We start from the raw sequence: 25635 nt of genomic DNA, 5'->3' as shown, positions 1-25635 counted from the left end.
TAACACTATTAAAATTAAAATAACACTATTAAAATAATCCCTCCTCTAATAGCCTAGAGGAGGGATTACAAACCACATTTTGCAATCTCCATCTATGTCTTTAAATCCTGAAGCAAGCACCTCCCTCTCTTGAGTTGCTCCTCAACAACATTTCCTCTGCATCGGAATAGCAAAGGGAGAACATGCTCCAAGTAGTGCGACAGTCAGTGTCGAATAGTTGTTGTTAATGTCTGGTGTTATTATTGCATAGGAACAAATGCACGAGGATTTGCTTACCTGGATGTGCGTATAAGTGGTTAGAGGGAAATGAACGCTCCCGCTCAAACCGGTAATTTGATACATTTTTCAAACATTTGAGCTTTGATGTTTGAGTTTAACAAGTTCCAGTGTTTCTCCTCGAAATAGTTATTTGTCTCTCGGTGTACAATGTAACGTTAGCGTAATTTGTGTATTAGCCTACCTGTATGAATGTAACATGATATTTAGTTCGATATGACTAATGTGACTCCAAGTAAAAGCGTAGAATGGCTCCAACTCGAGTTGGAATCCGGGGGAGGTTCGCTGCTTTTGTTGGACTGCCGATCGCACGAGCTTTACGAATCATCCCACATAGAAACGGCGATCAATTTGGCAATTCCAGCATTGATGCTGCGAAGGTTCAAGAAGGGCAACATACCCATCCGAACTATCATACCGAACCACGAAGACAAGGAGAAATTCGTTAGACGTTGCAATACAGATACAGTGATTCTGTACGATGAGTGCACTGTGGACTGGCAGGATGGGGCTACAGTCTCGGTTCTGGGACTACTTCTTCAGAAACTATGGGACGACGGCTGTAAAGCATATTACCTGGAAGGCAAGTTACATTTTTGCCATTATATTGTTTTTCAATAGGATATGTAGATTATTCCTTGTCTAACTTTCCGGGCACTGTATGTAAAGTAAGGTTAAAATATATTTAAGACAAACAACTTAAATCAATCCATTTAAATTATATAGATAGTATTTAAAATACAGCATAGTTTTGAAGGTAGCCTACATCTATTGTCTCTCAAACTTTGAGAAGTAGTGTGACTGGGATTCTCAATTAAAATTCCAAAATGGCTACGCCATGTTTTGCTACTGCTGGAAAAGGGCATGCATTTCATGAATGTTCTGCTGTGAAGGAGAGACCTATTGCCCATACAGTTTTCAGTAATGGTATAGATAGCATACAATTGTTATTGCGTCGGCCCTATTCACATGTTATTAACATGTGATTCATAGTAAACAAAACGTAGTACACAGCCTATTACTTAATTTGACCACTTGTCAGTTATTATCTTTAAACTCAAAATAATAATATTTGACCCAAATCTCTGTTCTGTTGTTACAGTTTGAATAATAATAATAATTATATGAATATAATGCTTGGCTGAGATACACAGGACAGCACATACACCATTTTATAACTCCTTGGTTCTTTTGATCTCAGGGGGATTTGGGAAGTTTCAAACCGAGTACCCAGAGCACTGTGAGACCCTCCTGGACAGCTCCTGTCCCAGCTCCTCTCCCCCGCTCTCCGTCCTAGGTTTCGGAAGTCTCCGGATCAGTTCCGACCTCTCAGATGGTGAATCGGACCGCGAGCCGAGCAGCGCCACAGAGTCTGAGGAGAGCCCCCTTCCCAACAACCAACCTGCCTTCCCAGTCCAGATCCTTCCCTACCTTTACCTGGGCTGTGCCAAAGACTCCACTAACCTGGACGTGCTGGGCCAGCACAACATCAAGTACATCCTGAACGTCACACCCAACCTCCCCAACATGTTTGAACATGACGGCCTCTTTACATACAAGCAGATCCCCATCTCGGACCACTGGAGTCAGAACCTGTCCCAGTTCTTTCCAGAGGCCATATCCTTCATCGGTGAGTAGCTGACTTATTGTGCGGGAGAGAACATGATAGATCACATTGTGTTCCAAAAATTACTATATGTGGAGTACGAGGCCTATAGGAAATGACTCACAGGAACACCTAGTATATGATATACTTCTGTGAATTACAGTGAGAAAGAGGAAGTTGTTTGCTGACCACCTAATGTTCTTGTTGTATTTGAGTCATATTTTTATTATGATTTGAATCATTGTTATCGCTCAGTTCCTGGTATACCCAGTGGTATTGCTCATCACTGAAACCCCGTTGTGTGATGAAGCTATGGCTTTTACTTTTATTTTCACGTCTGGTTACCAATGTCACAAGTCAACATAACTGTCTATTGGTGTCTGTTTAAAAATGATTTATCTATACATTTTTTTACATTATTGGTCCATCCACCACCCGCTCTTCGGGTATATATTGGTCAAAAAGAGAGCTGGACTGAAGTCCCTTGCTCGGCACAAGGGAAAGTACATGCGCTACTGAGGAACTTCCTGGTCATTGTTAGTGTCATATGTCTGTTATTTAAGGATGGATAACAAATCTTTAAAAAAAAACGTACAGCAGGTATCATCAACTAGATTCAGCCGCAGGCCGATGTTTTTCTTGAGCGGATGGTCAGGGGGCCGGAACATAATTACAAATAATTTGTAGACTGCAAATTGACCGCAAGAAGCCCAAACCTTGCTTACAGACAGTGCCTTTAGAAAGTATTCACACCCCTTGACTTTTTCCACATTTTGTTGTGATACAGCCTGAATTTAAAATGGATTAAATTGAGATGTTTTGTCACAGGCCTACACACAATACCGCTTATTGTCAAAGTGGTATTATGTTTTTCAAAATGTTGACAAATTAATTAAAAATGAAAAGCTGAAATGCTTGAGTCAATGTGTATTCAACCCCTTTGTTATGGCAAGCCTAAATAAGTTCAGGAGTAAAAATGTTCTTAACAAGTCATAGTAATTTGCATGGGCACACTCTGTGTGCAATAATAGTGTTTAACATGACTTTTGACCTCATCTCTGTACCCCACACATACAATTATCTGTATGGTCCCTCAGTCGAGCAGTGAATTTCAAACACTGATTCAACCACAAAGACCAACACGGTTTTCCAATGCCTCGCAAAGAAGGGCACCTATTGGTAGATGGGTAAAAAGAAAAAGCAGACATTGAATATCCCTTTGAGCATGGTGAAGTTATTAATTACACTTTGGATGGTGTATCAATACACCCAGTCACTACAAAGATACAGGCGTCCATCCTAACTCAGTTGCCGGAGAGGAAGGAAACCGCTCAGGGATTTCAACATGAGGCCAATGGTGACTTTACAGAGTTTAATGACTGTGATAGGAGAAAACTGAGGATGGATCAACATTGTAGTTACTCCACAATACTAACCTGATTGACAGAGTGAAAAGAAGGAAGCCTGTACAGAATAAAAATATTCAAAAATATGCATCCTGTTTGCAACAAGGCACTAAAGTAATACTGTAAAAAATGTGGCAAAGCAATTCCCTTTTTTCCTGACTATAAAGTGTTATGTTTGGGGCAAATCCAAACAACACATTACTGAGTACCACTCTCCATATTTTCAAGCATTGTGTTGGCTGCATCATGTTATGGGTATGCTTGTAATCGTTAAGGACTGGGGAGTTTTTCAGGATAAAAAATAAACAGAATGGAGCTAAGCACAGGCAAAATCCTAGAGGAAAACCTTGTTTAGTCTGCTTTCCACCAGACACTGGGAAATTAATTTACCTTTCAGCAGGACAATAACCTAAAACACAAGGCCAAATCTACATTGGAGTTGCTTACTAAGAAGACAGTGAATGTTCCTGAGTGGCCAAGTTACAGTTTTGACTTAAATCTACTTGACAGTCTATGGCAAGACCTGAAAATGGTTGTCTAGCAATGATCAACAACCAATTTGACAGAGCTTGAAGAATTCTTTAAAAGAATAATGAGCAAATGTTGCACAATCCAGGTGTGAAAAGCTCTTACCCAAAAAGATTCACAGCTGTAATCGCTGCCAAAGGTATAAAAAATAAAAAATAAACGTATACAAAGTATTGACTCAGGTGTGTGAATACTTATGTAAATTATATATTTATCTATTTCATTTTCAATAAATGTGCAACATTATGGGGTATTGTGTGTAGATGGGTGAGGAAAAAATCAATTTAATCCGATATGAATTCAGGCTGTAACAGAACAAAATTTGGAATATGTCAAGGGGTATGAATACTTGCTGAAGGTACACTACCAGTCAAAAATTTGGACAGACCTACTCATTCAAGGGTTTTTCTTTATTTTTACTATTTTTTTACATTGTAGAATAATTGTGAAGACATCAAAACTATGAAATAATACACATGGAATCATATAGTAACCAAAAAAGTGTTAAACAAATCAAAATATATTTTATAATTGAGATTCTTCAAATAGCCACCATTTGCCTTGATGACAGCTTTGCCCACTCTTGGCATTCTCTCAACCAGCTTCACCAGCTTTTCGATTAACAGGTGTGTCTTCTATGTGAGACGCGGTGTGGGTGAACGGATGATCTCCACATGTGTAGTTCCCACCGTAAAGCATGGAGGAGGAGGTGTTATGGTGTGGGGGTGCTTTGCTGGTGACACTGTCTGTGATTTATTTAGAATTCAAGGCACACTTAACCAGCATGGCTACCACAGCATTCTGCAGCGATAAGCCATCCCATCTGGTTTGGGCTTAGTGGGACTATCATTTGTTTTTCAACAGGACAATGACCCAACACACCTCCAGGCTGTGTAAGGGCTATTTTACCAGGAAGGAGAGTGCTGTATCAGATGACCTGGCCTCCACAATCACCTGACCTCAACCCAATTGAGATGGTTTGGGATGAGTTGGGCCGCAGAGTGAAGGAAAAGCAGCCAACAAGTGCTCAGCATATGTGGGAACTCCTTCAAGACTGTTGGAAAAGCATTCCAGGTGAAGCTGGTTGAAAGAATGCCAAGAGTGTGCAAAGCTGTCATCAAGGCAAAGGGTGGCTATTTGAAGAATCTCTAATGTAAAATATATTTTGATTTGTTTAACACTTATTTTGGTTACTACATGATTCCATATGTGTTCTTTCATAGTTTTGATGTCTTCACTATTATTCTACAATGTAGAAAATAGTAAATATAAAGAAAAACCCTTAAATGAGTAGGTGTGTCCAAACTTTTGACTGGAACTGTATATCTCTCTATTATGCAGGGGAATACTTTGGAACAGATTTCCTAAATTAAACTTGGAGCTGATTTGCTGGTGTTTTTACAGTATTTTATGGCCTAATTAAAAAAACGACTAATCTTCTTTTTTTGTTGCTCAGAAAACTTGGGGGGCCAAATAAAATCACTGGGCCGCCAGTTGGGGAACCCTAACTTACAAAAACCCACAACAGCACATGAAACCTTCTAGGTTATGTATGTTTGTACTAGTGGTGTTTCCAGGCTTGTTTTGCATTCGTTTGTCAATTGGGGTTAGTGGTAGAGGAAGGAAACATGGCTTCCACTCTCTATGGCTGCCTGTGTTTGGTTATCAGGTCATGAGTCTAACTCTGACGTATCCTGGTTGTGGTGGAGTCCAGGGCGTTTCACCCTGCTGGGATTAGCTCACTATAAATTATATTTCCTTTGACGAATGGAGATGTCATTCAACAAAGATAAAGGTTTACTTACTGTCTCCCTTGATCATCATGAGAAAACAATAAGAAGCAGGACTACATGTTAGCTATTGTGTGTTGAGCCTTATGAATACACTATCAAGCCCTTAGACCCCACGCCCTGAGAGTCTGAGGTCTACGTGTGACCTGATCATAAAAGCAGTCTTATTTGACCCATATTGACCTTCTTCCTCACTTGTACACGTAGATGAGGCTCGGTCCAAGCAGTGTGGCGTCCTGGTACACTGTCTGGCTGGCATCAGCCGTTCTGTGACCGTGACCGTGGCCTACCTGATGCAGAGGCTCAACCTGTCCCTTAACGACGCCTATGACTTTGTCAAGAGGAAGAAGTCCAACATCTCCCCCAACTTCAACTTCATGGGCCAGCTGCTGGACTTCGAGAGGACACTGGGGCTGCACAGCCTGTGTGACAACCGCTCCTCGTCCAATGAGCAGCTCTACTTCACCACGCCGACCAATCACAACGTGTTCCAGTTGGACACGCTGGAGTCGACGTGAGGAGACGGAGAAGGAAGGGTTTGGCTGCCATGTTGTTTCATCAGTGTCGCCATGGTATTTTGTTGCCTGTAAGGAAGAGGAAAATACTCCTGGAACTGCAACTGGTGGAGAGAGACTGAGGAGACTCACCTGTCGTGCATGGATTCTTATAGGACACGGTGCTCCCCATTATACTTTAAAAAGTACATGCTCTGTTTGGTCCACGCTCTGATGCCTTATCGTCTATAATAGTGAATGACGGTATGGTTATTGCAGGAAATGTAATTATTATGAGCTAACTCTAAAATGGTTGTAGATGGTTTAACTGTCATTTCATATTCACCAGATGTAAAGTGGATGTGTCAGTTGTTTTCCTAACAACTGTGGCTAATGCATTGGTCTGAAGGGAGATTTTGGCCATGGAGAATGTGAATCAATGTTTTCTGGGAACAAAAGGAGATTTTTTTGAATGGTACTTTTGCTGAGGGGATTGGGCTACTTTAAGTTGGCCTTGAATGACTTTAACTTTCCTATTGATGACTGTTCTAAACGTCTTCATTTGCAGCTATCTCTCTAAACATCAGTATGGAGTGATCATGGACAACAGTAGGTGACAAATGCTATGTTATGTTCTCTACTTTGCTGTCATCTTCAGAGTAAACATTTGTGTTTTCCATTTGATAATGTAGGAATGCAATACATTATGTCAGAACATTACCGTTTTACCTTTGTTGCACAGAGACAGGTCACCCTCTGCAAAATGTTAAAGATTAAACACCTATAGTTTTTATTTGCGTAGCTCTTGTAAATTGTGATAATTATAATAACATTGCATTGTTTGCATGTAATCAAGTTTAACTTCTGTTCTGTACCTCTTCTGCCTGTTGTTCCTGTGGCCTTTATCATACCGTCTAAGTTAACATAACACTTAACTGTCTTTAACCAAGGATTGTCATATGCCATGCTTGAAATGAATGACTTGTATATGATAGTTATGATCCATAATGGACATTTGTACCTTGTTTATTAAGTAATGTATAAGTCATGTTTAGACAATCTTCAGCCTGCAGCTACTCTTCCTGTGGCGGAACTGTGTTAAGGGAAACATGCAGTGTTTTGATCCGTTCTGTATTTGTCAGTAATATCTCAGAACGAGTCAGCTCGAAGTTGAATGTTTTAGTGAATGAGAGAGGGAATTAAATGAAACGAGTGATGATGATGCTAAATGTGTTCTTACCTCACAGAGACATTTTCAGGGATTTTTATATAGCACATTTGTATGTTGTTACAGCCTCTGAAATACATCAAAGGGCTGTGTTTATTTGTATGTGTTTGTAAAAGATGTACATAAGATTAGCTTGGTAACGTGGGACATTTTCTCTGAATCATGAAGGATGTGAAGTGAAATTGACCCGATTACAGTATGTATAGTGTATGTAAAACGAAATGTACAACACATTAATGTACAAGTTTATACAACAAATATATTGTATATTTTTTACCTTTAAATGTGCTATGTATTCTTGTGTTATTATTATTGACTTATTGTTATTCAGGTCTACTGCCGTGCCAAGGCTACTTTGAGTCAACGCTCAATGACTCAACATCCATAATGCAGAATATCAAGTCCAGTGCAGTCAGCCAGAAACATTATTTACTTAAGTAGGCTGTGGGACAGCCACTGTTGGTGTCGTGTTGGGTTGTGTAGCACAAGGCCCAAGGCTGTAGGTGTGGTTAGATATTTACTCTGTCCACGCTGATGCCTGGCTTCCTGTCTGATGTGGCCATGCAGGACATCTGATGCAGAGAGGGTTGGGTCTCTGAAACCACAACACAGCCACTTCCCCTCCCTGTCAGTCACTCAGAGTCACCCTGTTCGGAGAGAAGAGGAAGATGAGACAGCATAGAGCTGGAATATGTGCATTTCGTGACAGTTAAGGCCCATTCTACTTGATGACTAATACCCTTACTAAGAATAACTTTTTTTAACGGATGTTGAGCTGGTGTCTCATTCTCAGACTGAACATTTCAGTGTTTGTTGGGTAAATTCAGTAATATCCTGTTTTTCTCATATCCAAAAGCTGCTGTTTCTCATTTGAAAAAAGGAAATGAAAGCTTGCCACTACATCCTCGGTTCCTGTTGGACATTTGGGGAGGGTGATGTGGGGGTCACATTTTACTGTCTTGTATCACACTAGCTAAAGCCCATTGAGATTGGGGGTTAGGATATCCATGAAATATGTTGAGAATAGAATGTTCTCAGAGTATGAAATAATGGATAAGTTCACATTAGCGCACATATAAACTCACATACAGTGGGGCAAAAAAGTATTTAGTCAGCCACCAATTGTGCAAGTTCTCCCACTTAAAAAGATGAGAGAGGCCTGTAATTTTCATCATAGGTACACGTCAACTATGACAGACAAATTGAGAAAAAGAAATCCAGAAAATCACATTGTAGGATTTTTAATGAATTTATTTGCAAATTATGGTGGAAAATAAGTATTTGGTCACCTACAAACAAGCAAGATTTCTGGCTCTCACAGACCTGTAACTTCTTCTTTAAGAGGCTCCTCTGTCCTCCACTCGTTACCTGTATTAATGGCACCTGTTTGAACTTGTTATCAGTATAAAAGACACCTGTCCACAACCTCAAACAGTCACACTCCAAACTCCACTATGGCCAAGACCAAAGAGCTGTCAAAGGACACCAGAAACAAAATTGTAGACCTGCACCAGGCTGGGAAGACTGAATCTGCCATAGGTAAGCAGCTTGGTTTGAAGAAATCCAACTGTGGGAGCAATTATTAGGAAATGGAAGACATACAAGACCACTGATAATCTCCCTCGATCTGGGGCTCCACGCAAGATCTCACCCCGTGGGGTCAAAATGATCACAAGAACGGTGAGCAGAAATCCCAGAACCACACAGGGGGACCTAGTGAATGACCTGCAGAGAGCTGGGACCAAAGTAACAAAGCCTACCATCAGTAACACACTACGCCGCCAGGGACTCAAATCCTGCAGTTCCAGACGTGTCCCCCTGCTTAAGTTGAGAAACTTTTGTTATTGACCAAATACTTATTTTCCACCATAATTTGCTAATAAATTCATTATAAATCCTACAATGTGATTTTCTGGATTTTTTTCCCTAAATTTGTCTGTCATAGTTGACGTGTACCTATGATGAAAATTACAGGCCTCTCTCATCTTTTTAAGTGGGAGAACTTGCACAATTGGTGGCTGACTAAATACTTTTTTTCCCCACTGTATCTCATAAGAACATATTGAATAGACTACTTAACTTGATGTTAATTATTGCCAAAAATGATGTCCCCATATACAGTGGAGAAAAAAAGTATTTAGTCAGCCACCAATTGTGCAAGTTTCACTCAAAATCTCACGATACATGGCCCCATTCATTCTTTCCTTTACACGGATCAGTCGTCCTGGTCCCTTTGCAGAAAAACAGCCCCAAAGCATGATGTTTCCACCCCCATGCTTCACAGTAGGTATGGTGTTCTTTGGATGCAACTCAGCATTCTTTGTCCTCCAAACACGACGAGTTGAGTTTTTACCAAAAAGTTCTATTTTGGTTTCATCTGACCATATGACATTCTCCCAATCCTCTTCTGGATCATCCAAATGCACTCTAGCAAACTTCAGACGGGCCTGGACATGTACTGGCTTAAGCAGGGGGACACATCTGGCACTGCAGGATTTGAGTCCCTGGCGGCGTAGTGTGTTACTGATGGTAGGCTTTGTTACTTTGGTCCCAGCTCTCTGCAGGTCATTCACTAGGTCCCCCCATGTGGTTCTGGGATTTTTGCTCACCGTTCTTGTGATCATTTTGACCCCACGGGGTGAGATCTTGCGTGGAGCCCCAGATCGAGGGAGATTATCAGTGGTCTTGTATGTCTTCCATTTCCTAATAATTGCTCCCACAGTTGATTTCTTCAAACCAAGCTGCTTACCTATTGCAGATTCAGTCTTCCCAGCCTGGTGCAGGTCTACAATTTTGTTTCTGGTGTCCTTTGACAGCTCTTTGGTCTTGGCCATAGTGGAGTTTGGAATGTGACTGTTTGAGGTTGTGGACAGGTGTCTTTTATACTGATAACAAGTTCAAACAGGTGCCATTAATACAGGTAACGAGTGGAGGACAGAGGAGCCTCTTAAAGAAGAAGTTACAGGTCTGTGAGAGCCAGAAATCTTGCTTGTTTGTAGGTGACCAAATACTTATTTTCCACCATAATTTGCAAATAAATTCATTAAAAATCCTACAATGTGATTTCTGGATTTTTTTTCTTCTCAATTTGTCTGTCATAGTTGACGTGTACCTATGATGAAGATTACAGGCCTCTCTCATATTTTTAAGTGGGAGAACTTGCACAATTGGTGGCTGACTAAATACTTTTTTCCCCCACTGTAAATATCCCTACCTCAGGGGTTTCATTACCAATGACCTATGATTAGCCTGAGGCTAGCCCTCTACAAGCCTCACCTCAACTCCTCCAAACACTGGCCTGGTTTAGCAGATTGGTACATTCCTCCCACTTCTGACCTGGGCCAAAACAGACATGATTCTCAGGCAATGCAATCCCTCTATCTAAGAAGAACCGGTTATGAAAATAAGCTTACAATATTCGTAGCCCTGAGCTAAGCTGAAGAAAACTATGTGTGAAGAGTGGTGTAGAGGACTTCTGCAGGGCTTACTTACATTACAGTATAGCCTACTCATGAACTAATGACAGCAGAGTATCAGAGCTCACTATGAATGTGGTTTTAAAATGGAGTTGGCTAGGCATGGGTTGTTTCTTGTCCAGTTCCATCTTCGTAAGTAGAGCACTAAAAAGTACTTAACATAACTAAATGAAAGAACATTTGTTTCTTTCAATTTTATTCCCCAATGTCAAGACAGAAATCTCCTCCGCCACTGTCTTTCTTTGAAAGAAGCACAGCAGTGCAAGACCAGACTTGCCTAGCAACACCTCGCAGCTACGACAATAAAACTCCCGGTGTCTGGTGGGTTTTCCAGCATGACTGAACCTGGCTGGCTGCATACCTAGAGGGAAACACCTTTGATTATGTCTCAGAGCCACCCACCCACAGCTAGGGCTAGACCAGGCAGAGGCTATGGTTCCCTACCTGCAGTCCCAGCCTGCCAAGTCGGCCTTGCGTGCCAGATAAAAGAACAGAGACGTCTGACGCTCTGGGCTGTTGATGGGACAGACAATGTAGGTTCAATCGACTGGCCAATGAGGTTTAGGGCTGAGGCACATCCGGAGTGATATAGGCCTGATTGAGAAAGCTCCCACGGCAACGTAACACTGCAGGGGATAAGGGGAAATACCCTGCCCTGATCAAGAAGAATAGTGGGGGGGGAATGAGAGTTTTGCCCCTTCCAAGTTTGAGGTGATAGAATCTCCCTACAGCAACACATACAGTGTTAATTGGTAGATACTATAACACTTCCTATGTGGAAATTCCCAGACATTTGATGTGTAAAAGGTATGCCACGATTATAGAATCACATACCACCTTATCTTTAGAGGCAGACCTCATCTTTGGTATCACATAATTCCCTTTCAATCCATTGCCTTCTGCTTTTACAGTTATTATGTAATTCTCCAGAGCATTATGTACAACCATATGTTTTCAAGGAATTCCGGTTATATCATTCACGTTTCACTCATATTTGTACAATCGGATTAAACGTGAGAGAACAAAGAATATGTGAGTGTAATCTGCTATGGTACTAGCCTTTGTCTGAGAGCCTTAAAAGTGAACCTTAGAAAACTGAAACATTATTTACTTCTGTGTGCCATGACATCATTGATTTATTCATAATCCATCTTGGCACATTTAACCTTCTTAAGCAGGTATATAGCCTCTGTCCAGCCCTATGTTTCAGTGAATGTACTCTGAAAGCGATTAGTGAAGTATTTTTGTCCTGTTGTTGTAATCACTAGCGAAGGGAAGCAGAGGTTAAGTCGCTGCTTACTCAGCAGTGGTGGCAAGGGAAGCAGATGTGCCCTGAGACTGACAGGGTTTTAGGGAGCGAGCGGGAGGGTGGAGAGGGATGGAGAGAGAGGGAGACAGGGAGAGAGAGAGGGGGAAGGACAGTGTGGTTTGTGTGTGTGTGTTTGAGAGAAAAAGAGACAGAGAGCAGAAGCTGCTCCACACCTGCTGTGGTTTAGCACATCCACAGGCCTCACATTCAGCACATTGCATGACAGTAAGAGAATCTCACAGCTACCACTGACTCAATGGCACAAGTATGTCTGGAATAATTGACTTATTTGTTTATCCTTCATTGAACCTGGAGAGTTTCAGAGAGATAAATCACATTTTAAAGAGAGGTCTGACTAATGGGATAATAGTGTATGTTAACTTACTGTATAACTTTCAATCAGTCCCTCCAAGACTGACATTATACAGTACTCCTAAAACCCATTCATTTTAGAAATATCAACTGTACACTAGTACAACAATGATCTGATATTCACTTCAATCATGAAAATAAATCAGATTAAAAGATTGAATGAAGTCCTATCTATTACAGGTGCTGGCTCAGTTCATTCCCAGTTCTTTGTCAGACCATTGAGCTTTTCCAGTGTGAAAGAGAATCTCATCTGAATCAATACTATCATCGCTGGGAGGACTTTTCCCTGGTCACGCTTTGTCTGTGGAAGGCAGATGTTCTCAGGGCTGGCCGTGTAGAATAATCCTAATCTCACAGTTTGGCAAAATGTGCAGGATTGACATCAAGTTGTTTTTCCCTGCCTCGTGTTGATTTGGCCTACCTTAGTTAGCCAGGATAGAGCGATAGAGGCTGAATTAGGCCTCACAACTGGATGTGATCTGGATGTAATCTTATTGACATACGTACGTGATGAACTGGGTCATATTGATCTGAACCAATCCTCATGTACTAGATACCGGGGAATTTGTTGTAAGCTGTTTCACCCCAGTGAGGACATGGTAGTGTCAGACAATACAAATAATGCTCACCAATTGCCTGTGCAATGCCAATGAGGAAATAATAACAGTGGTCAAACAAAATTCTCGCCCTGTATAGCTCAGTTGGTAGAGCATGGCGCTTGCAACGCCAGGGTTGTGGGTTCGATTCCCACGGGGGGCCAGTATGAAAAAATATATATATGCACTCACTAACTGTAAGTCGCTCTGGATAAGAGCGTCTGCTAAATGACTAAAATGTAAAATAAAAGCAACAAGGAGTTGAACAGTCACCTTTCTGCTGCCACTGAGGTCACATCGTTTATAATGGCATCATGTTTACATTCTTTAGCCATCCTTTCACAGAACTATACATGCACCACATTGGAATGTAATGCACTGCCGTCCCTATGTTATTTCCTATTCTTGCGGTGATTACAGAAAGATTCCAAAAAGCAGCCAATTATTTCAGGCCCTGTACCATCGCTGGCCCGCGGCTGTGAAAGATTCAGCAGGCTAAAAGACTACTGTAGCTCTGTTGGCAAAACTTTTATAGGTAACTATGACACCTTTTGGAAACAGAAGATGCTCTACAGGAATGACGGTTTCCATCCAAATCATCTTGGCTCCTGGACCTTGTCTGCGCATTTCAAGGCTGCGTTGAGACAATTATTTATTAGTGACCCAAACCCTGCTTAGATAATCCCTACCATTGTGTCGCTGAGTTGTCGTAGTGCTGCTGCAAATGTACATTGTCCCAGGAGCGTTGACAATCATAATATAAGTAATATATAATGTAAGTCCCTCTAACTTCCCTGAATGCCTCTGTCAATCCTACAGCTATTGTATGCAGTAATCATGCGCCAATGAACCTGAGTTATACTGTTAGCACTTAGGCGGTTTGCCCTAGTAGAAAGTCCACTGTGTGCAGTTCACCCTGCACTATCAGCTCAAACATAAACATCACTGTCATGTCTACCTCTGATAAGCCTCTCAGTAAAGCAATAAAAACAATCAAGTATCTCAGAAAAGTGCTTAAAAATAGCCCACGTTTACATATGTAGCCTAAGAAACATGGTTAATGAAATCGATAACTTGCTAGTAACAGATAACATTCATATACTGACTATCTCTGAAACCCAGATAATACCTTTGATGATACAGTGGTAGCAATACATGGTTTCAACATCTTCAGAAGAGACAGGAATGCCAATGGTGGAGGTGTTGCCATTTATGTTCAGAGTCATATTCCTGTAAAGCTTAGAGAGGATCTCATGTCAAATGCTGTTGAAGTAATATGGCTACAGGTTCACCAGCCTCACCTAAAGCCCATTCTAATAATATAATAATAATATGCCATTTAGCAGACGCTTTTATCCAAAGCAACTTACAGTCATGTGTGCATACATTTTTGTGTATGGGTGGTCCCGGGGATCGAACCCACTACCTTGGCGTTACAAGCGCCATGCTCTACCAGTTGAGCTACAGAGGACCACAGTGAAGCTGCTATAGACGCCCAAGTGATAACAGTCATTATTTGGATAATACACTACATGATCAAAAGTATGTGGACAGCTGCTTGTCGAACATCTCATTCTAAAATCATGGGCATTAATATGGAGTTGGTCCCCCCTTTGCTGCTATAACAGCCTTCACTCTTCTGGAAATGCTTTCCACTAGATGTTGGAACATTGCTGCCGAGACTTGCTTCCATTCAGCCACAAGAGCATTAGTGAGGTCAGATACTGATGTTGGACGATTAGGCCTGGCTCGCATTCAGCGTTCCAATTCATCCCAAAGGTTTGATGGAGTTGATGTCAGGGCTCTGTGCAGGCCAGTCAAGTTCTTCCTCACCGATCTCGACAAACCATTTCTGTATGGACCTCGCTTTGTGCACGGAGGCATTGTTATGCTGAAACAGGAAAGGTCCTTCCCCAAACTGTTGCAACAAAGTTGGAAGCACAGAATCGTCATTGAATGCTGTAGCGTTGAGATTCCCCTTCACTGGAACTAAGGGGCCTAGTCTGGACCATGAAAAACAGCCCCAGACCATTATTCCTCCTTGACCAAACTTTACAGTTGCCACTATGCATTGGGGCAGGTAGTGTTCTCCTGGTATCCGCCAAACCCAGATTCGTCCGTCGGACTGCCAGATGGTGAAGCATGATTCATCACTCCAGAGAACCTGTTTCAACTGCTCCAGAGTCCAATGACGGTGAGCTTTACACCACTCCAGCCGAAGCTTGTCATTGCGAAAGGGGATCATTTCATTAAGCTCCCGACGAACAGTTATTGTGCTGACATTGCTTCCAGAGGCAGTTTGGAACTCGGTAGTGAGTGTTGCATTTCAGCACTCGGCGGTCCCGTTCTGTGAGCTTGTGTGGCCTACCACTTCGCGGCTGAGCCGTTGTTGCTCCTAGACGTTTCCACTTCACAATAACAGCACTTACAGTTGACCGGGGAAGCTGTAGCATGGCAGAAATTTGACGAACTGACTCGTTGGAAAGGTGACATCCTATGACGGTGCCATGTTGAAAGTCACTGAGCTCTTTAGTAATGCTGTTCTACTGTCAATGTTTGTCTATGGGGATTGCATGGCTGTGTGCTTTTATACACCTGTCAGCAACGGGTGTGACTGAAATAGCCAAATCCATACATTTGAAGGGGTGTCCACATACTTTTGTATATATAGTGTATGTGTGAAATGCTTGATAATATATGTGATATGAACAGAGAGGTATATTTTCTGGGTGACCTAAATATTGACTGGCTTTTATCAAGATGCCCACTCAAGAAAAAGCTTAAAACTATAACCAGTGCCTGCAACCTGGTTCAGGTTATCAGTCAACCTACCAGGGCATTTACAAACAGCACAGGAATTAAATCATCCACATGTATTGATCACATCTTTACTAATGCTGCAGAAATCTGCTCTAAAGCAGTGTCTAAATCCATCGGATATAGTGATCATAATATAGTAGCCATATCTAGGAAAACCAAAGTTCCAAAGGCTGGGCCTAAAATAGTGTAGTTTTGTAGTGATTCCTATGTTGAAGATGTAAATAATATTTGCTGGTCTGTGGTGTGTAATGAGGAGCAACCGGACGCTGCACTTGACACATTTATGAAATAGATTATTCCAGTTACTAATAAGCATGCACCCATTAAGAAAAGGACTGTAAAAACGGTTAAATCCCCATGGATTGATGGGAATTTTAAAATGGTATGGTTGAGAGGGATGAGGCAAAAGGAATAGCTAATATCCCAAGCAAAAAAAGTATATTTTAATATATTACAAGTATACTAAAGTATACTTAAATATACAAAACATTTAAATTATATACTTCAAATGTGAGATGCACCTTTCTAGTATATCTTAAGTATACTATAAATATAATATCATTACACTTCAACACACTTATTAAAAGTGTACTTTCTATTAACTGTTTTTTCAGTCTTTTAGTGTACTTTAAATATACTATCATCAACCTTCAATACACTGATTAAAAGTGTACTTTAAATTCATTATTTTTCAGTCTTTTATTATACTATAAATATACTGCTAAAACTTGAAAAATTCAAAGGGGTATAAATACTTTTGCAAGGCAAAAAGTGCCAATAATGAGTTTTGAAGTACTTTTTGAATTCCTTTTCAGAAGAGTGCAGAGAAAGTTGATAATGATAACGATTGTTTATTCCACATCAGGAAACATGTACAGCTGACGAACATGCTTCCTGAGAGTATACTTTTTCATATCTCAAGAAATTATACTTAAGTATACTTTCAAAAATGGCTTAGCATATTACCCAGCATCCTTTTCTGCTGCTGAAGTTTTGATTTATAATATGATATTGTTCTTCATATTTGTGTGTTTTGATGTTCATTTTCAAACGGAATAATGTTGTACTTTTAATTACACATTACATATTACACATAACACATTCTATTGAAATGTTAATTTATCACCGTAATGTGAACAACTAAAGTGTGAAATCCCACTGGTTAACAGTTCTCAAAAGTATTACATGTAAATTCCTGTTCCAGCTTCAACTACTTTGTAAGTAGCAGGATAACATTGGTTGAGAAGATGCCTTGGTCAATCAAGGTAACCTTTATATGACTTACTAAACTCAGCAAAAAAAGAAATGTCCCTTTTTCAGGACCCTGTCTTTCAAAAAAAAAAAAATATACAAATATCTTCACAGATCTTCTTGTAAAGGGTTGAAACATCTTCTTGTAAAGGGTCCCTGCTTATCTGCTGACCGTCCTCGCAGTGGCAGACCACGTGTAACAACACCTGCACAGGATCGATACATCCAAACATCACACCTGCGGGACAGGTGCAGGATGGCAACAACAACTGCCCGAGTTACACCAGGAATGCACAATCCCTCCATCAGTGCTCAGACTGTCCGCAAAAGGCTGAGAGAGGCTGGACTGAGGGCTTGTAGGCCTGTTGTAAGGCAGGTCCTCACCAGACATCACTGGCAACAACGTCGCCTATGGGCACAAACCCACCGTCGCTGGACCAGACAGGACTGGCAAAAAGTGCTCTTCACTGATGAGTCGCAGTTTGGTCTCACCAGGGGTGATGGTCGGATTCGCGTTTATCGTTGAAGGAATGAGCGTTACACCGAGGCCTGTACTCTGGAGCGGGATCGATTTGGAGGTGGAGTGTCCGTTATGGTCTGGGGCGGTGTGTCACAGCATCATCGGACTGAGCTTATTGTCATTGCAGGCAATCTCAACGCTGTGCGTTACAGGGAAGACATCCTCCTCCCTCATGTGGTACCCTTCCTGCAGGCTCATCCTGACAAGACCCTCCAGCATGACAATGCCACCAGCCATACTGCTCGTTCTGTGCGTGATTTCCTGAAAGACAGGAATGTCAGTGTTCTGCCATGGCCAGCGAAGAGCCCGGATCTCAATCCCATTTAGCACGTCTGGGACCTGTTGGATCGGAGGATGAGGGCTAGGGCCATTCCCCCCAGAAATGTCCGGGAATTTGCAGGTGCCTTGGTGGAAGAGTGGGGTAACATCTCACAGCAAGAACTGGCAAATCTGGTGCAGTCCATGAGGAGGAGATGCACTGCAGTTCTTAATGCAGCTGGTGGCCACACCAGATACTGACTGTTACTTTTGATTTTGACCCCTCCTTTGTTCAGGGACACATTATTCAATTTCTGTTAGTTAAATGTCTGTGGAACTTCTTCAGTTTATGTCTCTGTTGTTGAATCTTGTTATGTTCATACAAATATTTTGTTAAGTTTGCTGAAAATAAACGCAGTTGACAGTGAGAGTTGACAGTGAGTGAGTTTACAATAGCTAATGTGGTTAATGAGTAGAAGTGTACATTTATACTTGAAACACATTACAAATATACTTTATTTGTAAATACAGGAATTCTAATTCAAATACCGTTTTAGTATATTTCTAATTTATGACAAATATACATAAAATCTACTTCAGGTGTATTCAAAGTAAATTTGTTTTGCTGTTTATCTAATATAGTAAGAATATACCTAAGTACAAAATAAGTGCCACAATTTAGATAATTTGAAATGTATTGAATATACTTAAATGCTAATAAAATACAAATAAAATTGACATGAAATGCATTAACTTATTTATAATTGTTAAAATTTAGATCATTATTAATTATTATCACAAATATACTTAAATATATTTAAATATGTTAATGAAGTATGATTTAGGTATATACAGTGAGGGAAAAAAGTATTTGATCCCCTGCTGATTTTGTACGTTTACCCACTGACAAAGAAATGATCTGTCTATAATTTTAATGGTAGGTTTATTTGAACAGTGAGAGACAGAATAACAACAAAAAAATCCAGAAAAACGCATGTCAAAAATGTTATAAATTGACTTGCATTTTCATGAGGGAAATAAGTATTTGACCCCCTCTCAATCAGAAAGATTTCTGGCTCCCAGGTGTCTTTTATACAGGTAACGAGCTGAGATTAGGAGCACACTCTTAAAGGGAGTGCTCCTAATCTCAGTTTGTTACCTGTATAAAAGACACCTGTCCACAGAAGCAATCAATCAATCAGATTCCAAACTCTCCACCATGGCCAAGACCAAAGAGCTCTCAAAGGATGTCAGGGACAAGATTGTAGACCTACACAAGGCTGGAATGGGCTACAAGACCATCGCCAAGCAGCTTGGTGAGAAGGTGACAACAGTTGGTGCGATTATTCGCAAATGGAAGAAACACAAAAGAACTGTCAATCTGCCTCGGCCTGGGGCTCCATGCAAGATCTCACCTTGTGGAGTTGCAATGATCATGAGAACGGTGAGGAATCAGTCCAGAACTACACGGGAGGATCTTGTCAATGATCTCAAGGCAGCAGGGACCATAGTCACCAAGAAAACAATTGGTAACACAGTACGCCGTGAAGGACTGAAATCCTGCAGCGCCCGCAAGGTCCTCCTGCTCAAGAAAGCACATATACAGGCCCGTCTGAAGTTTTCCAATGAACATCTGAATGATTCAGAGGAGAACTGGGTGAAAGTGTTGTGGTCAGATGAGACCAAAATCGAGCTCTTTGGCATCAACTCAACTCGCCGTGTTTGGAGGAGGAGGAATGCTGCCTATGACCCCAAGAACACCATCCCCACCGTCAAACATGGAGGTGGAAACATTATGCTTTGGGGGTGTTTTTCTGCTAAGGGAACAGGACAACTTCACCACATCAAAGGGACGATGGACGGGGCCATGTACCGTCAAATCTTGGGTGAGAACCTCCTTCCCTCAGCCAGGGCATTGAAAATGGGTCGTGGATGGGTACTCCAGCATGACAATGACCCAAAACACATGGCCAAGGCAACAAAGGAGTGGCTCAAGAAGAAGCACATTAAGGTCCTGGAGTGGCCTAGCCAGTCTCCAGACATTAATCCCATAGAAAATCTGTGGAGGGAGCTGAAGGTTCGAGTTGCCAAACGTCAGCCTCGAAACCTTAATGACTTGGAGAAGATCTGCAAAGAGGAGTGGGACAAAATCCCTCCTGAGATGTGTGCAAACCTGGTGGCCAACTACAAGAAATGTCTGACTTCTGTGATTGCCAACAAGGGTTTTGCCACCAAGTACTAAGTCATGTTTTGCAGAGGGGTCAAATACTTATTTCCCTCATTAAAATGCAAATAAATTTATAACATTTTTGACATGCGTTTTTCTGGATTTTGTTGTTGTTATTCTGTCTCTCACTGTTCAAATAAACCTACCATTAAAATTATAGACTGATCATGTCTTTGTCAGTGGGCAAACGTACAAAATCAGCAGGGGATCAAATACTTTTTTCCCTCACTGTATATATTTTTTAATTCTCCACTTGGAAAGTCTGGCTGCACAGCTGATTGGCAAACGTACTGTAAATTGAGAAATCATGTGACCAAACTGAACAAAAAGAAGAAGAACTGTACTATAAAACAAAGATAAATGACATAAAGAATGACAGTAAAAAGCTTTGGAGCACCTTAAATTAAATTATGGGCAAAAAGGTGAACTTGGCTCAATCATTCATTGAATCAGATGGCTAATTCATCACAAAACCAACTGATATTGCCAACTACATGAATTATTTTTTTAATTGGCAAGATTAGCAAACTTAGGTATGACATGCCAACAACTAATTCTGAACCTACACATGCAGGCATAACTGACCAAATTATGATAATTATGTGATGTGAGTGTGGAAGAGGTGAGTTTTTTGTTGTTGTCTATCAACAATGACAAGCCACCTGGGTCTGACAACTTGGATGGAAAATTACTGAGGATGATAGCGGACGCTATTGCCATTCCTATTTGCCATCACAGGAGGTTGGTGGCACCTTAATTGGGGAGGACGGGCTCGTGGTAATGGCTGGAGCAGAATCAGTTGAATGGTATCATAAACATCAAACACCCGGTTTGATGCCATTCCATTCGCTCCGTTACAGCCATTATTATGAGCCGTTCTCCCCTCAGCAGCCTCCACTGTTTGCCATCTCTTCAACCTTAGCATACAGGAAGGTGTGTGCCCTCAGGCTTGTTTGACTAGATACAATGCTATTTCACAGTAAACAAATTAACAACAGATGTTCAACATTCTTAAAGGGTAAGGCATTCAACATGTACTGCACTTACACAAATGACTGATGATTGTCTGAGAAAAATTGATAATAAAAAGATTGTGGGAGCGGTTTTGTTAGACTTTAGTGCAGCTTTTGACATTATCAATCATAATCTGCAGCTGGAAAAACGTATGTGTTATGTCCCTGCTAAATTGTGGATTGAGAGTTAGCTGTCTAACAGAACACAGAGGGTGTTCTTTAATGGAAGCCTCTCCAACATAATCCAGGTAGAGTCAGGCATTCCCCAGGGCAGCTTTCTAGGCCCCTTACTTTTTTCTATCTTTACTAATGACCGGCCACTTGCTCTGAGTAAAGCCTGTATGTCTATGCATGCTGATGACTCAACACTATACACGTCAGCTACCACAGCAAGTGAAATCACTGCCACATTTATCAAAGAGCTGCAGTCAGTTTCAGAATATGTGGCAAGAAATAAGTCCTAAATATTTCAAAAACTAAAAGTATTGTATTTGGGACAAATCATTCACTAAACCGTAAACCTCAACTAAATCTTGTAATGAATAATGTGGAAATTGAGCAAGTTGAGGAGACTAAACTGCTTGGAGGAACCCTGGATTTTAAACTGTCTTGGTCAAAACATATTGATGCAACAGTAGCTAGGATGGGGAGAGATCTGTCCAGTCCTGTGGTCAGGTGTTACAAATAGGGACTTAGGAAAATTACAATTGGCCCAGAACAGGGCAACACGGTTGACCCTTGAATGTACACTGAGAGCTAACATTAATAATATGCATGTCAATCTCTCCTGGCTCAAAGTAGAGGAGAGATTGACTTCATCACTACTCGTATTTGTGAGAAGTATTGACATGTTCAATGCACTGAGCTGTCCGTTTAAACTACTAGCGCACAGCTCAGACAACAATGCATACCCCACAAGACATGCCACCAGAGGTCTCTTCAAAGTCCCCAAGTCCAGAACAGACTATGATCAGAGCCATGACTACATGGAATTCTAGTCCACATCAAGTTACCCATGCAAGCAGTAAAATCAGATTTAAAAACCAGATAAAAATACACCTTATGGTACATCGGGGACTGTGAAGAGGAACGCACACAGGCACAGACACACGCATACACACACACAATAACGTACGCACTATACACATACGTACACATGGATTATGTGTTGTAGATATGTGGTAGTAGAGTAGTGGCCTGAGGGCACACACTTAATGTGTTGTGAAATCTGTTGTGAATTGCATTGTAATGTTGTTGTTTTTATTGTATATACAGTGCTTTCGGAAAGTATTCAGACTCCTTGACTTTTTCCACATTTTGTTACATTACAGCGTTATTCAAAAATTTATTTAAAAAAAAAATTTCCTCATCAATCTACACACAATACCCCATAATGACAAAGCAAAAACACGTTATACATTTTTGAAATGTATAAAAAATTAATAACAGAAATACCTTATTTACATAAGTATTCAGACCCTTTGCTATGAGACTCGAAATTGAGCTCAGGTACATCCTGCTTCCATTGATCATCCTTGAGATGTTTTCTACAATGTGATTGGAGTTCACCTGTTGTAAATTCAATTGATTGGACATGATTTGGAAAGGCACACACCTGTCTATATAAGGTCCCACAGTTGACGGTGCGTATCAGAGCAAAAACCAAGCCATGAGGTCGAAGGAATTGTCCGTAGAGCTCAGAGACAGGATTGTGTCGAGGCACAGATCTGGGGAAGGCTACCAAACAATTCTGCAGCATTGAAGGTCCCCAAGAACATAGTGGCCTCCATCATTCTTAAATGTAAGAAGTTTGGAACCACCAAGATTCTTCCTAGAGCTGGCCGCCCAGCCAAACTGAGCAATCGGGGGAGAAGGGCCTTGGTCAGGGAGGTGACCAAGAACCCAATGGTCACTCTGACAGAGCTTCAGAGTTTCTCTGTGGAGATGGGAGAACCTTTCAGAAGGACAACCATCTCTGCAGCACTCCACCAATCAGGCTTTTATGGTAGAATGGCCAGACGGAAGCCACTCCTCAGTATAAGGCACATGACAGCCCACTTGGAGTTTGCCAAAAGGCACCTAAAGCACTCAGACCATGAGAAACAAGATTCTCTGGTCTGATGAAACCAAGATTGAACTCTTTGGCCTGAATGCCTAGCATCACGTCTGGAGGAAACCTGGCACTATTCCTACGGTGAAGCATGGTGGTGGAAGCATCATGCTGTGGGGATGTTTTTCAACGGCAGGGATTGGGAGACTTGTCAGGATTGAGGGAAAGATTAACGGAGCAAAGTACAGAGAAATCCTTGATGAAACCCTGCTCCAGAGTGCTCAGGACCTCAGACTGTGCCAAGCGTGTAGCGTTATACACAAGAAGACTCAAGGCTGTAATCGCTGCCAAAGGTGCTTCAACAAAGTACTGAGTAAAGGGTCTGAATACTTTTGTAAATGTGATATTTCCGTTTTAGATTTGTAATACATTTGCAAAAATTTCGAAAAACCGGTTTTTACTTTGTCATTACGGGGTATTGTGTGTAGATTGATGAGGAAAAAAACAATTGAATCCTTTTTAGAATAAGGCTGTAACGTAACAAAATGTGGAGAAAGTCTGAATACTTTCCGAATGCACTCTAACTGCCTAAGTTTTGCTGGACCCCAGGAAGAGTAGCTGCTGCCTTGGATCCATAATAAATACAAATACAAATCCCTGACTCACATATAAAGACATTAGCGTTGCTTTCTCCACCCCCATCTCTGTAATGGAATGAGCTCTAGATTTAACATTAGCATGGATTCTCCCACACAGAGATGGAGGAGTGTGTTTGAAGAAGGGGATGGAGGAACTAGGGTACATGGACGCCTACATACAGTATCATGCTAGTGTTTTGTGTAACATCCCAGAGCTGTTGAAAAGTTATATAAACATAGATTTATTTCACAAATTCTCATGATAAAAAAAGATTCTTGTGAAGACATAGTCAACATATTCAGGACTAGTCTGAACTCATTGTGCTCATATGCTAAAGTAAATTGCTGACACATATTTTTCTTTTCATCTCTATGTTTTTCCAGTAGTATCTCTGAGACACTCTCCATTGATAATCAGCTGAGCTCTTTTGGAAACAAGCTTGATAACCTTCATGACAAAGACAGAATACTGTATAGATACATCAACAAAAGTATACAGTCAAATCAACCATGGGAAAGTTACTGTATGTGTTTTGATGGTGCAATAATGATATTATTTATATTCTTAGAACAAGCTTGAGTGGTATAAGGTTTTCATCATTATATGATGAGATTAAGTGGCTTGAATAATTTAATATCTGTAAATAAAGTTATTCCACTAAAGCTTAGTAACATAATGAATCCAGTTTGCATGTTGTTCAGTAGCCTAAGAGGTCTAAGTGTGTACTCTTTGCAACAATTTGAGTTAGGTCTGCTACTTGGTCTCTATACTTAGCTTGTAGTGTCGTTGGAAAGTATTGTATTCACATCAATGATGTAGCTATTGTATCAACATTGGTGAAATTATGTGGCTCTTTCTACCTCCTTATCTAATCGAGAAGTGTTGTATGTTTCCAGGACGGCTCTTGAGATAAGAAAACATTTCCTTTCCAAGAGAGATATCCCCTTATCTACGGAGTCATATCTGAGTGTACAAAACATTAAGAACACCTGCTTTTTCCATGACATAGACTGACCAGGGGGATCCAGGTGAAAGCTATGATACCTTATTGATGTCACTTGTTAAATCCACTTCAATCAGTGCAGATGAAGGGGAGGAAACAGGTTAAAGAAGGATTTTTAAGCCTTGAGACAATTGAGACATGGATTGGGCAAGACAAAAGATGTATATACCTTTGAATGGGGTATGGTAGTAGGTGCCATGCGCACCGTGTTGTGTCAAGAACTGCAATGCTGCTGGGTTTTTCACGCTCAACAGTTTCATGTGTGTATCAAGTATGAAAAAATGTATGCACTCACTAACTGTAAGTCGCTCTGGATAAGAGCGTCTGCTAAATGACTAAAATGTAAAATGTAAGAATGGTCCACCACTCAAAGGGCATCCAGCCTACTTGACACAACTGTGGGAAACATTGTAGTCAACATGGGCCAGCATCCCAACTCAATATTAGGAAGGTGTTCTTAATGTTTTGTACACTCAGTGTATTATCTACCAAAACAAACACTAACTCGTTTCTAAGTACGTATCTATGTAGAAGGAAGTGGAGTGTGAGTGTTGGCACTGAGAATAGTGGGTCATGTGTAAAGTAGAGCCACATGGAGTACGAGGGGCAGGGAGAGGATGCCATCTGCTAAGACCAGAAGTCACTGTTTCCATGGCCAACTCCACCATCCGGCCTGGGACATGTACACTAACTCTGTACTTACCAAGAGAGGCAAAACGGAGTTATCTATTCAAACGATTAACTGCACATTTCTGTGGCAAAGTTCAGTGGGA

The 25635-nt window shown here is 41.0% G+C and overlaps 1 protein-coding gene across 1 annotated transcript; it reads left to right on the top strand.

Annotated features, from left to right (window-relative positions):
• The first annotated feature begins 166 nt into the window (after window positions 1-166).
• Window positions 167-7616, top strand: LOC311150005 (dual specificity protein phosphatase 7-like). The gene is made up of 3 exons (XM_084187243.1): window positions 167-859; window positions 1478-1906; window positions 5814-7616. Exons 1-3 carry the CDS (start codon window positions 493-495, stop codon window positions 6122-6124), a joined length of 1107 nt encoding a protein of 368 aa, XP_084043369.1. The 5' UTR covers window positions 167-492; the 3' UTR covers window positions 6125-7616.
• Window positions 7617-25635: the final 18019 nt, after the last annotated feature.

Source organism: Coregonus lavaretus, assembly GCF_964263955.1.
Source record: "Coregonus lavaretus genome assembly, chromosome: 22".
Taxonomy (NCBI): domain Eukaryota; kingdom Metazoa; phylum Chordata; class Actinopteri; order Salmoniformes; family Salmonidae; genus Coregonus; species Coregonus lavaretus.
Note: the sequence above shows the minus strand (reverse complement) of the source record. Positions and strands in the feature narration are given on the sequence as shown.

Coding starts and splice junctions, on each gene's coding strand:
- LOC311150005 (XM_084187243.1), top strand. CDS start 493: ATGACTAATGTGACTCCAAGTAAAAGCGTAGAATGGCTCCAACTCGAG. Junction 860..1,477: donor TAAAGCATATTACCTGGAAG/GCAAGTTACATT, acceptor TTTTGATCTCAG/GGGGATTTGGGAAGTTTCAA. Junction 1,907..5,813: donor AGAGGCCATATCCTTCATCG/GTGAGTAGCTGA, acceptor TTGTACACGTAG/ATGAGGCTCGGTCCAAGCAG.